We start from the raw sequence: 17625 nt of genomic DNA, 5'->3' as shown, positions 1-17625 counted from the left end.
TGATCTTTTAGCTGCAGTGGTTTAAAACTCCATTCATTTGTCAGCAGATGTCATATTTTGTCCAGATTATAAATGTCTTGAAAACTTGACTTATCTTAGCATGGTGTGCAGTGTGTCCTTAAAAACTTACAGAAACTGGACAAGTGGAGGACAAAAGAACAAGTGGCCTAAAAAACAGCAGATGAACAGTAACTGTTGTGTCCAACCAGGGAAAAATCCAGCAAAAACTTGACACAGGACCTCATAGATACAAATGAATACAAATCTAAAATGACTGGTTCATTTCATCACCAATATGTACAAAGGAGGTCAGGAGAGAGGTACAACAGTGAGCGTCTACAGCCATCTGAAAAACACTGTGGAGGCTCTGTCATTTCAGCCAGTGGTATTGGGGATCCTTTGAAAGTTGATGAAATCATGAAGGGACCCCAAACGCACCGCCAATGCAGTAAAAGCAAACCTGGATAGAAAAACACACAGAGGAACACTATCAGTCATGGACTGGCCTCCCCAGAGCCTGGACCTCAAGATTATTGAAGCAGTGTGGGATCATCTTGACAGAGAACAGAACAAAAGGCAGAAACATCCAAATTTTATTAGTCCTTTATTTATCCAGGTAAAAAATCTCATTGAGATTAAAAATCTCATTTCCAAGAGAGACCTGGCATCATGGCATCAAAAGTCACATACCACATAGGTATATAACATTTAAAACAAATACAATATCCCATACCAACATGTGTAAAATATACAATAACAGATCAAAGGCGAGCTTTGAATGTCCTTCAAAAACACGGAGAACTGTTCCTGAATAAATGTTACTTATACACTGTATTTCCAGTTATGTTGGCAAATGTTTCAATAAATTGCCCATTTTCCTTTAAAAATGTAAAGAAATGAGCAGTGGCTCAAGACTTTGGCAGAGCAATGTAAATACAGTTGCTTTGTGGTAGTATGGAAAATCCACCAAACCTTTATTCAAGTAACTCTAGCCTCTAGTTGCTGTAGATCTGAACCGACTCCATTTGCTAAAGAGATGGTAAATGATGTAAAAAGCTGGTGGATCACTGTACCTCGGCTCATTGTAACCATACTGAAATGCTTGTTTTGTTATGTCTCCACGCGTACATACAGTCCCATTACACATACGCAACATGTTCTTTAAAAATGCGTTCAGACTGTGTAAATCATATCCAAGTTTCAGCTATCTTCTCGCTTTGAAAGCACCAGCAGCAATGGAAAACAGTGAAAGGCGTCACAGTGCCAGTGGTAAGAAAATAAAGTGCATAACTGAGAGATTACACAACAAACCACAGCAGGGCACTCAGGCCCCAACCGACTCTGGTAGGCGAAAGTTTTGTGTTTATAGCGTAACGGCATCCTGTTTGAGACTTCCAACAACACAATCATTTATGGAAACTCATATCTGAGAAAAGGTCAAAGAGCTGGAGAAGTGAGATGAAAAAGTAACGTATACGTCAGAAGGGTGTTAAAAAACGATAACCTTTCCCGAGTTTCGGTCGAAGAAGCAGAAGCAGCAGCGGGACATCGCTCGGCTCAGGCAGTCAGGCATTTTTGTTTTGACCCTGAACCTCTTCAGGCTGCTTGCTGAAACCTGTAATTAACTTTAGCCTGAAAAGTAAAGAGGGGTTGATTACAAAGTTGCAACACTCCTGAGGGGAAAAAAAAGAAGAAGCACCGCACCACTTAAAAACTTCTCCAGTGTTGGAAGTTTGAAATAGATATCTTAGCACAAAAACACAGTAACAGTATCTTAGTTTTAAACTTTTATTTGTTTAACTGAATAAAGGCTTTGTAAAAGTTTTGGGCATTCCCATACACCCCCTCCTAAAAAAATTCCAATGTATATTTCAGTCAAGGCTCCTCTCTGCTTTTCCAGGCAAAGTGTGGGATTTGTGGTTTGGATACAATGGAAGGATTCAGTGCAGGGGTTGGGGTGGGAGAGTTGCTGCTGGCAGGACTAGTCCAGAAACCTACCATGTTTCTCTCCCACCTCTTTTTTGGTTTTCCCATCTGAAAACAGCCAGGCACAGCCTCCTGTTCTAATTGTTTTCCTTTGGCCCGATTCAGAGTCATGAAGACAATGAAAGGATCCTATGCACAGTGAGCAGTGGAGGACGGTATTTTCTTTTTTCTTTTGGCCCTTGACTTCGGGGCTGCGGTGGCTGCTGACCTCACTGTGAACTGAAGGAAAACGAGCTAATTCTGCCCCTGGCTCTTGAGCTCCACCCCTTCACTGTATAATTATCCCTGTACGAACTGTCATGTTATAATTATGTTAATGAATACATCAGGGATGTGTAATTAATGGAAGGCGTTCTCTGTTTTTGCTACAAACAAGATAAGTGACAAATGGATGCATATAAGTTTGAGCTCCTTAACTGCAAACACCGTCTACCTTTTAGCTTTGAGTCTCATGTAGGTAATGCTTCATTTTTTAAGGGTCACAAAAAAACATGTTTTAAACAGAAGTAGAAGCTCGCCTCACCACTCTTCAGCTATGTTGGTAACATCTCCAGTCACTTATTTGGGCATTTATTTTAAAGCCCTAAAGCGAGATCCACGGTCATCAGGACATAAAATATGCAGGTGCAGAATCATCTGAGAAATCTGATTAAAAAGATGCTCAAACATTTGTTGACTTTGTTCCAAAACCCAGCCAGTTATCCTCTTCTGCTTATCCATTGGGCAAGAGGCAGGACACGCAGTACCAGCCTATCACAGAACAATAGACAGCTACTCAGGCTCAAACTCTCACCAATTGACCTAAGTCCCTAAGTGGGAGGAAGCCAGATTACCTATAGAAAAAACCCACACAATCATGGGTAGAACATATAAACTCCAGACAGATAGGCAGATTTAAACCCAGGGCTTTCCTGCTGTGGGGCAACAGTGCTAACGCCCATGCCACCATGCTGCCCTCGTGCTGGACCTCTAAAAGCATTTGTTTTTTCCAGTCTATTATAGTTTGCTCGTGTGCAGAGTGCTACTCCATTCATGTTGCCAACATGATCAGTGCTCTTGCTTACTTCACCAGAGCACCAAACAAATGCCGTGCTAAATTCACTTAATGGCACAGTGGATGCAATTAATCCAAGAAAAATGATACCTACTCTCACCTACCTCTCCAGTGCAGTAATGCTCATCATCAAAACTACTAACCTGTGCAGTGCCAGAGCAGCAGCATGACTGGGCTCACAGGCTTCCTGGCTCGATTACTGTAAAGGTGTTATTTTTTTCTTTTGGCACCAGGGTTGGGACTGCCGCGATCTTGCTATCTTGCTCAAGTGTCATGTTTCTTTCTTCTAATATCTCTGATATCGCTGTGAGTTATTCAATACTTGCAGCTTGTTAGAGCTCAGCGGTCCGTTGCTCTGAACTGTGAGTCAGTATCAGTTTTGTTGGTGTAATATTGAATGGTAACTATTTTAACAGCAGTTTAATCAAAAAGGTTAACAACACGATCTGATAATCTATCGCTGCACACTTTGATCTTATGTCAGCTGGACAAAGACAAAGAAGAGCAACATCCACAGTTTGTCTTAGTTTCTCTACATGATAAAGGAATGCTGCTGTAGTAAATTTCTTTTTTAAACTGTATGAAGTAAATGTATAAAATTACAGAAATGTGTAATTTAATTACTTTGGTGTATTGCGGATGGCCATGGGGGAGGTTTTTATCAGTAGGACAAGCTGTAAGACTTATAAGTCCAAAATGTATGTCCTACTTCACATTTTCTAATTTCACATGGATTGTACTCGCATCAGGGCTTCCAGTTTAGCCAGGACATCGGAATAGTAAATAATGGCTACGGGGGTTGGTGGAAAACTTTGTTCTGTCTGTATCCATGTATCTCGTTTAGGAATTGAGATACATTTTTGATCATGGCTCAAGAGTTGGGAGTTTGCCTTGTAATCGGAAGGTTGCCGGTTCGAGCCCCGGCTTGGACAGTCTCGGTCGTTGTGTCCTTGGGCAAGACACTTCACCCGTTGCCTACTGGTGGTGATCAGAGGGCCTGGTGGCGCCAGTGTCCGGCAGCCTCGCCTCTGTCAGTGCGCCCCAGGTTGGCTGTGGTTACAATATAGCTGCCATCACCAGTGTGTGGATGGGTGGGTGACTGGATGTGTAAAGCGCTTTGGGGTTCTTAGGGACTAGTAAAGCGCTATACAAATACAGGCCATTTACCATTTTACAAGGCATTTTTGTTACCTTCACACTGCTGAATCCCTCTCAAATACTGTTGCTAATATCAGTTAAAAGATGGAGTTGTACAATATACAACATCCATGTTGTATATTGTATGGAAAATACATACATATGCTGCTTTAAATGCAGTATTGTGTTGATTAAAATTTCACACACAAAAATCTGAAGAAATGTGCACAAAAAGTGTTGAAAGGGCTAAACAATGTCAGTGTGTAGTGTTGTTTTTAAAGCGCTTCGGGTCCTATTAGGCTCCAATGATTGCAGACAACACTGTAAAATCGAATCTTTTCACCTTCTGATCCTTAAAGAAAAGCAACATATCAGATGTCTGTGGTTTGCTACACCTCCCAGCTTTTCAGGTTTTATGCAGGTCACTGTTTGAAATCCAATGACGCAAAAGAATCCAGCATTTCACTGAAAATGAAACACATATTCCAGAAAAAAATAGCAGACATTAACACAATTGTGTGTTGTTTGTGGGGTGGGGTGGGGGGGGTTCTATCTTTGTTATCAAATCTCACCCACAGATTTATCATGTGATGCTTTGAAAGGAGTCCTGAGGCTGGGAACTACCAGCTTACACAGGAAGCTACAATATCGCCTTGACCAGTGCAGCAGGAAAATGTTATTCAGTAATGCAATGGAATTAAAGCTGATTTCATCTACTGGTAGAAGATAAGTCAGTCACAGGGCCCAGTCTAATTCAACACTTTACCCAAAGAAATTTGGATTTTCAAATCATATGTGTACTAGAAATGTATCTAATTACATATTTGACTACATGCATACATATTTAAAAATTATATATATATATATATATATAATAAATAATATATATATATATATGTACTAAAATTGAGAAATATCACTGTTTTTCATGCTCTGTTAGAATTTGATACCAGATATATAAAGTTTAGTTCTTAGACTAGACAAATATTAGACAAGTAAAAAAACCACACTAGTTTTGACATTTTCAACAAATTCAGCTAATGCAACAATGATGGGCATAAAAAGAGCATCACAGTAAGGCTGAGTTTCACTGTTGAGGTTTGAACCACTCTGTGGAAAACTGTCCTGTGGTGTGATCAGTCATAATTTAAATTCTTTTTTTTTAGTAATCATGATAGGTATGATAGTTAAAAAAAATAAAATTTGGTACTAGCACCACTGAAAATATCAGTATTGTTAAATCTACATAAGTATGTCAGTATACTTTTAAAAGCAAAGGCTCCAAATGATCCGAGTACAAAAATCTAAAAAAATATCCGGAGCCAAAAGCTCAAACCTCAGAATCCATAATCTTCACTCTCCATCGCGTCATCATCATCACCTTGACAGTGTTTTGTCACTTTGTTATTGAGTGGGCCTGTGGGTCAATACCTCAGCTGTCTTGTGTGTGAAACCGCAGACAGCTCAGACAGCCTCCCTCTCAACCTACTGCAGCTGAATAGACTCCACCCACCGCCCCACCCCCGCAATCTTAAATTAGCTTGCTGGTTAGGAACATGGATGGATGACTGAACAAAGGCTAATGAAAAAGATCAGTTTAGTTAGAGCACAGGTGTTACTGGAATTCAAGCTCCATTAGTTTTATTAGACCTGCAGCCATAGTCCATCCATATGCACCACTGCTTTCTTTTTTAATTGTTTATGATCACCAGCCAAAATGCTGGAGGTTTATATTAGAGAGTGAATAATATACGGGTCAAATTTACTCTCCAACCATGCTACCCATATTGCACTTCCCTGATGGACTGTTGGGTTGCTTTTTACACCTTTAAATAAACTGTCGCAGAGTTTAATTAAATTTATTAGGGAATTATTGTTTCCTTTTTTTGCTCTTAAGTACAATTTACACTAAAGACACATTTCTTAGTTTTTTCCTGATACTTTGTATCATACACTCCTTGTATTCGTGACAAATGAACAAACCCAGTCTCAAAGTCAAACACACACATACACTTATGTCACTTATATTTAGTGTGTGACGTCTCTGTCAGCAAATTACAAACTGAAGGGAACATGACTCATTTTTGCTATTAGAAATAAAACAACAGTTGTGTTGGAGCTTTGTTTTACATCAGTAATAAATGAAAATGAGTAATAACTGTCACTTTTAGGGGTTATAAGGAAACGTCTTTGTTTTCACTGTAAACCACATCCAGCTTGCAGTAAAACTGTTGTCTATACAAAACTCCGCAGCGCACCCATCTCTGGCTCACCCTTTCAATGAATGACTGAGGTGCTGTTTATTTTCCAGTTCGTCTTTGTTTTGTTACCTTAAGCACCGTGTCTGTCAGCTATAGTGTAATTATATGGAGACGGGGGGAGTGGAGACAGCCTTCTCTTTCAGCTGCTGTGAGCCGCGACCAGTTCGGCCTGAAGCTGCTCGCCTTTTGAACAACAGCCAAGAGATACTCCAACTCGGGTTTAACCCCTTAGATCACCCAAACAGGTTTTTGGTTTTTATCAGTTCACCTGTGTCTCAGAAAATAGTTCTGACCAATCGGAAAACGTAGAAAGTGACGTTTTTTACCCTTCAAAACGGTTGTGATCCACAGGTTGGTTTATTAACCACTGCCAGGTACTGAAAAACACAGAGAGGGGAGATTCTCGTTTATTTTTACAAGACTCATTTATCATTCATTAAATCTAATCCAGACTGAGGCAGCACCTGTAGGTGTAGACGTAAAGAAGTTAAGGATTTTCTGCACCAACACAGCCACTGAGTGTGATATGAAAATTTATGCATCAAACTTTTAAAAAAATCTAGACTTCTCAGTGATCTCAATTGCTGACTTTAACCTTTGCTGCCTATTTAGTATTATGGTGTTTGCCCTACCGGCATCAGCAAGTCGTTATGTTACTCTAAGTGCCACAAAATGCGCTGATAGCAGGGAGGTTAGTCTTGGCCAGATGTTACAGCTGCATCCCCCTGGAACTCCTCCTGGCTGTACAAGTAGAAGCAAATGTTAATAAAAAAAAGCCATTCACACTCAATATATGGAACGACATAAAAAAAATGCATATAGGGAAAAAACACCATCATTCTCACCTGTTCACCTGACTAGAGGCCTGTTAGCCAACTGTATGTCATCCCCCACTTTCTTCATGTTTAAGTTTTTCTCTTCAGCTGTTTCTTAACAAAACGTACTGTGGACATAAATGCAAACAACCAATATTGGATTTTTCCACTTTACAAGCTATGCACAACCCAATTATAGACCTATTTGTCAAATGCCAAAGTGGCAATAAAGCTAAGTGGCTTCTAAAGCAGGAGCCAATAAAGACAAGTTCAAAATTCAAAAGGTTTATTGAGTTGAGGCAAACAGACACTACCACGGAAACTATTGGGGACAATTTGGATCACAGGGACTGGAGCCACTAGTGGAGAGGAGAGGTTGGTCACCCCTGGTTAATTCACGAGAGTTGCACAAAATATATGTGACTGCTCACTTGCTCGGTCTGGGAAGGATACTTGGGGGGCACTGGTCTGTTTTATGGTGGTTGTACAATTGTAGCAGGGTGAGCAGCTCGGTGGGGACACTCTTCAGCCACATGGGGAACACTAGGAAGCAAGATGTGCTTAACCCAGCCTAGACTAGAGATTGGGGAAAAAAACCCAAATCCATGGCACTATTAGTGTTGATAAAAGCTGAATGCATATGATATCTTATTCTTACATGGCATGACATTAAATAACAAATAGATCAGGGCTAGCTTGCTTCTTTCCTCCATCTTTTTGAAAGGCGTGTATCTGAAAACAATGAAAAAGCACACAACATATGGTTGTTAAATAGTGGTTCAATAGTGGTTAGTGAAAATATCATGCCTGGTTATGCTGGAGTAGAGCCACACCACCCGGACGATAGCTACAGCACGAGACCACACCATCAAATATCAAAACCAGTCCTGTTTTCAATTTCTTATTGTTCACAGATAAAAGATTCCACTTACAAAACTTGCATTTATCCAAAATACCAGTGCCCCCCACATACACACACACACACACACACACACACACACACACACACACACACACACACACACACACACACACACACACACACACAAATAAATAAAAAAAACCAATCACTGCGCAGCCACTGTACGACTTGACTTTTCTTCTTTAAGAGGTTTAAATGTTTTCCATATTGCGGTATTCTAAATGGATGCAGGAAATGCTGTCACTCCACGCTGCTTTCCAAACTTCCACAGTGAGGTTTTGGCTCTGGTAGATGCCAGTGTGGTAGATTTCAGAACCGACCGACCCTGCTCAGGTTTCGTTTCGCTGGGGGAAGTCTCATTTCTCTGTTGTGCACACTGTCTTTTGCCTTTGTTAGCGATTGAGCTGATTTTAAATCCTGTACAAATGTGTTTGCGTGACTTCGGTGCAGTTTCGGCATTTCTAAACAGACCCAAAAGGCATCATTTAAGCACAGCTGACCGTGCCCGTTTGTTCTCCTCCTGTACCATAAAGAGTCTAGATCATAGCAGATGCCCTGATGTGCTGTGCAAGCACAACGAAAAGCACATATAAATGCTGTGACATAGTGAGAAGCGAGTGAAAATGTAGATGCAGATAGATTTCAGTATGCATAGCAGCATGTTTAATGCTGACCTAGTCTTGTCAGGAGTTGTTGGGGTTTTTTTTAAAATTTGCATAAACAGCATTTAAATCTGACAGCAATTAGCTTGAAGAATGAGCCTGTCGCTACACACTTGTAAGTGAACGTTCATAAGGCCGCAGTTTATCTACTCCTCAGAAGTTTGTGCATTTCTGAAAAACTAATAAATGTCACAAAATGTGAATAAAATTTATTACATATAAAATTCTTCAAATACACATTGAGAAATTGAGCTGTTCCTATTCAATGGCTCTGCAGCCATGCTAGCAACTCTGCTGTTCTCGTTGTTGTTGTTAGATTTAAAAGCTAAACGATCATGCATGCTACTTTATCAATATTTATCATGTCGAGGATATTATGATACCAAGGCAGTGGATAATCAGGAAGGTAAATGAGGGAAGATGAGAAAACAGATTAAAGGTTAAGGAAATACAGTTTATCTTTATCAGGACATTTAAAAGTAGTCTGAATTGAATCACAGACTTCTACTTGCGACCATTAATTGTTGAACATTATTTTAGCCCTTCATCTAATGCAATACATTAAAGTCTCGCCCATAGTGCTGAACCAACCAGCGCACTGTTATTCCCATCCTACAGCTACACCCCAGATGTGAAAAAGAACGTTGGCGCCCTGCCCTCGGCTCGTACTCCGACACCCGGCCTCTGGCAGAGTCGGCTGCCTGTTGCTTCTGGTCTTTTGGGGCTCTAGGCATGTGATGGTAGACCGTGGTAGATCAGGACATGTGTCCTCGGGTCTTCAGCTCTTTTGGGGGTCCGTGAACTGGCCGGGCCTCCTGGACTTTGCTCTGTCAGCCTTTGGGCCCCAGGGGCCGTTATTGCAGTTTCCCACCCTCATTGTTTGTCTCACGCACACCTACACACACACACACACACACACGTTTGTGTATCTATTTTTTTCCCCTTTCAGGTGCTGTTTGTCTTTAGAGTTTTGTTGCAGATGCAGCAGTTAATAATGACCCGTTCCACTTTATTTGTGCTTTGACCTTTTATTCTTATCTATTCACCAATTTTTTCTCCTTTTTTCCTTCTCTTTTCTCTGCCTCTCAGCTTTGGCATTGTTACATGATACATATATAAAAATAAAAATGAAAACAAATTATGACGATCGGTTAATCAAGTGCATTCGATTAGCAGGATCTAGCTGCTTACTGACCCTCTTTATTCCTTTGGAAGCAGTAAGAGTGGACTTAGTTATTATACACATTTAATGACGTCCCCTTTAAAGTCCTGTCCAGAGCTTTTCAGATTTCAATACATTGTGCAGTTTAAAAATGGAAGTAAATCCCAATATAGATTTTCTTTTTACATTTTCTTCCTTTTGTCTTCCCATTCACCTTTTAAATAAAAGCATTTATAGAACTCATTAATTATACACTGAAAATAATAATATAATGGACCTGCCCCTAGGCCTTTCATCATTCTCAGTATAATTATTATGTTTAATGCTCTAACTTGCTGCATTCGTGACATCTGCAATCTGTGGTAACGGCTTCATTTGTGAGCAAGACTAAACTGAACCTGAACACAAGAAAGTGCAGGGCTGCATCAGACAGCCCCAAACTGCTGGAGACATTAAACGTGACTCTTTCATCTCTTTTCCTTTCTTCTTTTCTTTCAAAGACATTATCCCTCATATCAAAGCATGTTACTGAACTGCAGCAGCCATCTAAAGCCACAAAGCCTCATTGTCCGACCCCATTTGAGCCAGTCAGAGGTATAACATCCATTTTTCTTCTCTCACCCTTTGTCTCAAGGAAGGTGTTAAAAACAAAAATAAAAAGGTGGAACTGAGAGAGCCCCTGCAGCTCTAAGGGTAACATGTTGGAAACTGAAGAAATCATTTTCAACCCATCGAACTGACAGGACTCTACTGTCGATCAAACCGAGGCGGAGGTGAGAAAACTATGTTGGCCTGTCAGGGTGCTAGTGTTACAAGTACTAGCCTGAGCCTTAAAGGCAACACAACCATCACTACTGATGTTCTTGAGATAACTGAAGGAGTTGTCAACACATGCCCTGCAGTGCTGCGTTCAAATCTGATTTCTCCCTCTCTGTCTGTGTTTCTTTGTGCTATTACATTTTCACCTATGATGTGCTGGAAAGTCCTGAAAATCAAGACATCTTCAAAACCTAAGGAGAACTTTTTTTTTCTTTTTAACTAAAACTCAAACCACAGAAATGTTGGCACCAGGGTTTGCATTGCATTGCACCTAAAAGACAATGGAATACTGTGCATATTGCAGATATTACATGCCACTTATCCTTACATCTACAGTGCAATTCCGACTTTACTAGAAGAATTATTTTTCAGAGGCATCCTGTCCTTTAAAATCACGCCGAAAATTCAAGCATGACCCATTTCACCCTTTAAAACACCCTGACACAGGCACACTGTACTCAGTTTAGTCATTTGGTTTCCAGTCTCTGAGGCAGATCTTCAGAGCAGTAAGGAAATCCATCGTACTCATGACATCCAGTAGAGCAAGGACATTTGACAAGAGTTTGAAAAGTAATTTTAAAACATCTGTGATTTTAATTAAAAGTAAAATGTGAAAATCGCCCGCGGCTGTGGGATGTGGCTGTGGCTCAACAGCATGGTGAGAGTTGAAGCTGGAGGGTTCAGGTGGAGGGCAATACCAGAAGAAGCTGGGCTGGTAAAGCTGGGGAGTATTTTATAATTCTCCTTCTCTTGCAGTACTGCGCCGGGACCAGGAGGAGGCAGTATATGGCGCAGCCAGCAACGCTGCAGGGGCCATGCTGGGTAACCACTGAGAAGTTGCAGCATATAGTGAGAAAATAACAAAAGAAACATGCAAACAACGCTGATACAGCCCACAGAAGGCATTTATACACACAAACACCTGGTGTATCCACTGGAAATAGATTTTTCTAAAAGGAGCAAAAGAAATGTATTTTTCAAAAATTGAATTCTTGTTAAACTTTATGTCTCTATTTAGAAATAGTTTCACTTGTTGTATAAACTAAACACAAGCCAACCTTCAATAGTGTTGTTAGTAATACTTATGTTTAACTCTACTGTTTCATATCAAAATCCTGTCTAAGAAATGTTGATTCATGTAAATAGACACTGTTAGTGAGTTTTTATCTTTGTTCAGCAGGCACTTGCTGCTCACTGTGCAACTGGTGAGTTTTTGCTGCCATCATGTGGCACGAGTGTAATAAGGCATGTAATGTTTCCGTCTCAACAGCTGACCTGTGTGGTACACAAAAACAAAACAAAACATTGTTTAAGTGTATATCCATTTTCAACCTCTTACACATTTTCCCAGAGAAACATTAACCCACAGCTGAGATTATAATTAAATTAACAGCTAAAACCTTGATAGGAACATAACAATTAATAATATGTCACCACCTTCCCCATTAGGCATATAACAGCCCTGCACACTGGGCTGGGCTTACATCATACTTTAATCAAGATATCATTATTATTTAATCACATTCGCTCAACAGTGTCACACAAATATGACACATACTTGAAGTGACCTGCTCAGCATTTCATGAATCATATTTTTTTTTAAAAACAAATCAAAATATAACAAAACATATTAAACATGAATATGTACCAGTTTGCATAACTTATATTTGGTTTTAATGAGAGTTAGGTATGCTCAATTGCTCAATACTGGCATGTTGAATAAAAAAATAAAGAAAAATAAATATGTTTTAGTTAACCAGTATAATGAATCAGAAACGGAACGGTGATTCTGATAACAGGCCTCACTCAGAGCTTGTTCATAGTCTGACCTTGCTGTGTTTGGTTGGTCAGAGCAACATACTGGAGCCCCTAATCTCAGAGAATGTCTGACTTATGAAATGTATGATTTAATAAAAGGAAGTTGCAAAAAATAAATATAAATGATTAATTGGTGCTTGACAAACACGGAGTGCTAAGAGTGCACTCACACTGAGGCATGTCAGCAGCCACAGATCTGAGTATTCCAACCAAATCGACAGCCTTTGTGAATAAAGAGAAAAGGGTACAATTGCACTACCAGCGGCTATTTTCCTTTACTACAATCATATAGACCTAACAATTTATCTTTCCGACAATGTAGGTTGCTTACTCAACCATATAAAATATTATATATCTCATAAAGTAATTAAAGCTCATTAATCCCGAAAAATCTTAATCTTTTTTCTTCTCCTAAAGACGAACAACATACTTTATGTCTAAAGTCCTCCAACTCTGTGGGATTTTATGAGCATGTCTGCTGCACATTATACGCTGCAAACAGAAAAGTGGATGAGACTGAGAGTAAAATCCCAATGTGGCTCATAATTGCACATTATGTCAAATATACCAGCCTGCTATTTGCATTTACATGGCAACTAAAACCCTCAGAGAACATATGCATAAAAGAGCAAACATTTCTTAGTGGCTGATATGAATTCTCATTCGCCTAAGCCCCATTCACACACCCCATGACAATATGCAAACCACTGAATTGCTGCAGTTGAGTAATGCGAGAGGTATGAGCACTCTGGTTTTTGGAGTGTTATCAGACTCCACGAGCCTTTAAAAATGTGTAACGTATAACACAAACAAAAGAGATCTGCCTCACAAGGGTTCTGCATTACCGACAAACATGGAAAAAAGAGGAAACTAAATTGATTTCACAGCTCATCGCAATTTATTCCAACTTTTTTCTTCTGTCCTGCTCGTAAACAAATGGTCACCTAGGCAACCGGAGCCTCGGACATCCGCATGGGACCGGCTGGCAGCTGCATAGCGATGCGCGAGGACCAAATAGCTTCCAGAGTGTACGCAGCTTAATGGTAAGTAGTGTCGAATCACGTCAACATAAGAGAGATTAAAGCTGGAACATTTGAAGAGCATTTCAACCCAACCCAGATACTGTACCTACAGTTAGCGGAGTTGTTTACCTTCTGTGCGCATGCGCTTGGAATACGTGTACGTCATAAGATGGAAAGAGCAAAGCATTTCGTATGACGTCAAAAATTCGAATCTGCAAGATTAATTTAGCAGCAAGAAGTCTCGATAGGACAGCATTAACTGCAACAAATCCCGTTTATCTGAGTTTATTTACTGATTATTTGGTGAAAGTAAGTACCAAATCTTTAAAATATGATTTCCCAAAGAAGGCAACAAGGTCTGTAAAATTTTGTTGCACAATATATGTTTTATATTTGTATTTAAAAAAAAAATCTTCCCATATTTGTCTTTCACAGCTATGCTGAGAAGAAGCAGTCGGTTACAGTCTAATGGCTATTATAATAGCACCGGCGAACCAGTCATCTCCTATAAGGAGAGACTGTATGGGTAAGTGTTTGTATGCATATTTTTTTGCTGTCAAACGTGTGTATACACCCATGTCATGTATGCTTTCACTAAACAGTCAGCAGTTCTCAAGCAGACTTTTGTTCTCATTTGGTTTTATTTCATTCAGAATTTTCAAAAGGCATCGATTTCATTTCCGAAACGGCGAAGAATGTCACTTTGAACATGACTTGGAGCATAACATTTGCACAAGTGACGCGGAGCCTGGATGTGGCTCAACAAAAAGAAAAACATTTCTCCTCATCTTTCTGCTCTTCTTTTTTGGTAAATGATCCCTTTCCACAAACCATTGCATCCTCTCCAGTAGCAATATGTGATTTTCTTTTGAATTAACGTCTTATCACATGATTTCTCTTCATCCACCAGGTCTACTCTTCAGTCTGTCAGTTTTCACTGGCATCCCCTCTGTCATCATGACAAAGGTATGCGTACTTATGCAGTTTAGAAGAACAAAAAAAGGAAAACAATCCTGAACAGAAAGTAATATTGTAAAGGTGTTTACATTAAACATAAACAAATTCTTTTTGCAATTATAGATATTCACTACAAGCTCCAAACAGGTTTGGAAACAACTCGAGGAGCTTCAAAGTGAACTGGCCAGTCTGAAAGAGAAGATCGACTTTCTAGTTCCGGTGGCAGACAGGATGCCAAATTTTGCCTTGGAGTCACTCGGTAAGTCAGAAACTCAAACTGTCAGTTAGGTCCCAAAAAAATGTTGTTGTTTTGGAATTTCTTTCTCACTGTTTTTTATCTATAGGAGCTAGAATAATTTACGATAAGACGTCAGAAAGCTATCCCCCTGATAAACCGGTGCTACGAATCTTTGGTTTCACGTTGATTGGTCCCAACCAGCAACCATGCATGAGCCCAAGAATTCTTCTTGAGGTAAAAAAAATGTATTCCACAGAGCAAATATGTCATGACATAATAGTCCGATTGCTTTGCTCTTTACTCAACTCTATTTTCCTTTTGGTTCCCCTCTTTAGGGCCGGGCACCAATGCTTCCGGGTCAGTGCTGGGCGTTTGGTGGTAGCCAGGGACAGGTTTCAATTGAACTGGCCCAATACATCACCATCAGCCACGTGTCACTGGGGCACATACCACAGATGCTATCTCCATATCTGACCGTGTCAAGTGCGCCCAGGAAGTTTTCAGTATTTGTAAGTCACAGATTCCTCAGTACCACACAATTGAACTTTTGCATACATTACAGTATGCTATAGAAAAACTTGATATGCATCTCTTTGTGTCTCAGGGAAACCAACATGCTGAGGATCCAGTCGTTTATCTGGGTACCTTTCAATATGACCCAAAGGGAGGGCCGCTTCAAACATTTAAGATAGCCGTGAGTCCACTGTGCCATTGTTCATATGCACATCCACTTTTTTCACCAACTTTTTAGAAAATAATAACTGTAGATTATCCCCTACATCCTCTTGTATCAGTGATAATATCTCTGATTTACCATCTTGTCACCTTTTTAACAGTCACAGAGGTTTTATTCAACTAACTGTTATTTATCTTTCTTGTCTCACAGGAATCTAACATCAGTGTGGTGAAGTACGTGACACTACGGATTCATGACAACTGGGGCAACTCCCAGTACTCGTGTATCTACAGTTTTAGAGTTCATGGCAAACTACCATGGCATGAACACTAAAACTGTGGAGACATGTAGGACTGTGGTGGAGGTAAGTATAAATGGAAAAAGAGAGAAAACATGTGAAGACAAATCAGGCTGCAAACATTTTTAAAAAGTTATAATATTTTTATAGCGTTTTTATAGAGGAGGATAATAGCTGGGTGGAGTCTAAGGAACCATAGTCTCACATCCAGTGAACATCCATCCTCCACGTAACTCTAGTTAACAGTTTGTAGTCTGATGCGCCTCACACCCAGCCGGTCGCGGCAGATGACCTTCCCCCCCTTTGAGCCTGGTTCTGCTGGAGGTTTCTTCCTGTTAAAAGGGAGTTTTTCCTTCCCATTGTCGCCAAGTGCTTGCTCATTGGGGGTCATATTGTTGGGGTTTTCTCTCTTTCCTTTTTCTTTTTTAATAAAAGATTTTTAATTTAATTTAATTTAATTTAATTTAATTTAATTTAATTTAATTTAATTTAATTTAATTTAATTTAATTTAATTTAATAAAACATTGCTTTAAAAAATTATGTGTGTCCTTTGAAAGTTCTTAAATGACTGTGTATATTATGATACAAAATTATTAATGATAAAACACCTCGAACAATCTGTTTAGATTTCACGTACTGAACAGTAAGACAGAAGAAAAGCACTAGAGCCACACGATTTTCCCCTTAATAAAATTCAAGTCTATGTTGAATGTGCTCTGATATGACAGACTTAGACTGTGAAATAGGATTTAAGAATTAATGAGGAGACTTGAGGTTTGAATGGGTTTTCAGGTGTACAAAGGTGGCTTCCTACTTACCCTGGGTACCACTGTTACCATCATGGTAACTTTTGCTGCAGATTTATTCTAAACAATAAGATTTTGTAGATGTATATTTCCCTAAAAACTGATATTTATGTCCACATAATTATGGATTATTATCATATATATAACATTATGCAAAAAGACACAGACTGTATTTTAAAAGAAAATACGTGAAGAAACACATTATATTAGATTTTTATTTCAAATATGACAAAATGCTGATTTTACAGCAGTAAAATGATTCTATCTCTGCACTTTAAACATTTAATAGCCTTTCTTCCTTGCACAGAGTGGATAGTCAAACAAACTGACTACTCATAAATACATTTTATACAAAGTTATATTTATTAGTGATGGGATTTCCGGCTCTTTTTAGAGATCCAGCTCTTTCGGTTCGGCTCACTAAAAAGAGCCGGCTCTTTCGGCTCCGAACCGGCTCTTCAGGTTGTTTTGTTGCTTTAATTAATTTATTATTAACAATAATATTAAATTATGCACTAAAGGAATTACTAACGTAAAAAAAAGTGGTTTTATTTATATATGTTTATATATAAATATACGCGGTGGCCCCTAGAGAAAAAACACGTACAAACTCCAAAACACATTTCTAGCATGAACTGAACTTCCAAAGCAGAGCTACTAGATCACTTAAATTACACAATTGAAAGCATGTTTGTGTATTTATACACAGGCACTCATATATATTCAAATAATTTAAAAACAATGTTCATTTACCTGTTACTACCACACACCAAATCCGGTCGTTGGTACTTGCTGGCTTGTGTAGCCACTAGGTAACAAAAGCTCAACACTGCGCCTGCATTCTGGAGCACTTCTGTTGACTTTTGTACGTGTGTTGAGTTTTTATGTGCTTCTGAGTTTTTACGTGCTTCGGAGTTTGTACGTGTTTTTACATGCTTCGGAGTTTGTACGTGTTTTTACATGTTTTGGAGTTTTTACGTGCTTCGGAGTT

At 39.3% G+C, this 17625-nt stretch overlaps 1 protein-coding gene across 3 annotated transcripts; it reads left to right on the top strand.

The window, feature by feature from the left end:
• Window positions 1–13577: 13577 nt before the first annotated feature.
• On the top strand, window positions 13578–16291 carry LOC146525366 (SUN domain-containing protein 2-like). 3 transcript variants are annotated; one of them, XM_085162350.1, is made up of 9 exons: window positions 13578–13679; window positions 14094–14184; window positions 14312–14466; window positions 14569–14624; window positions 14739–14874; window positions 14960–15087; window positions 15189–15362; window positions 15458–15547; window positions 15740–16291. In XM_085162350.1, the coding sequence occupies exons 2-9, from the start codon at window positions 14096–14098 to the stop codon at window positions 15860–15862; spliced, it is 951 nt and encodes a 316-aa protein (XP_085018476.1). In that variant the 5' UTR covers window positions 13578–13679; window positions 14094–14095; the 3' UTR covers window positions 15863–16291. The 3 variants fall into 3 exon arrangements, with proteins under 3 accessions (XP_085018476.1, XP_085018468.1, XP_085018459.1); XM_085162342.1 differs by lacking the exon at window positions 13578–13679 and adding an exon at window positions 13840–13967; XM_085162333.1 differs by lacking the exon at window positions 13578–13679 and adding an exon at window positions 13934–13967 and having other exon boundaries at window positions 14094–14466.
• The last annotated feature ends 1334 nt before the right edge of the window (window positions 16292–17625 follow it).

This window comes from Neolamprologus multifasciatus, chromosome 1 (assembly GCF_963576455.1).
Source record: "Neolamprologus multifasciatus chromosome 1, fNeoMul1.2, whole genome shotgun sequence".
Lineage (NCBI taxonomy): Eukaryota > Metazoa > Chordata > Actinopteri > Cichliformes > Cichlidae > Neolamprologus > Neolamprologus multifasciatus.
Note: the sequence above shows the minus strand (reverse complement) of the source record. Positions and strands in the feature narration are given on the sequence as shown.

Excerpts from the sequence above, each read along its gene's own strand:
- LOC146525366 (XM_085162333.1), top strand. The coding sequence starts at position 14,127 with ATGGCTATTATAATAGCACCGGCGAACCAGTCATCTCCTATAAGGAGA. Across the intron at positions 14,467-14,568 it reads CTTTCTGCTCTTCTTTTTTG|GTCTACTCTTCAGTCTGTCA; the intron begins GTAAATGATCCC and ends TTCATCCACCAG. Across the intron at positions 14,875-14,959 it reads TTTTGCCTTGGAGTCACTCG|GAGCTAGAATAATTTACGAT; the intron begins GTAAGTCAGAAA and ends TTTTATCTATAG.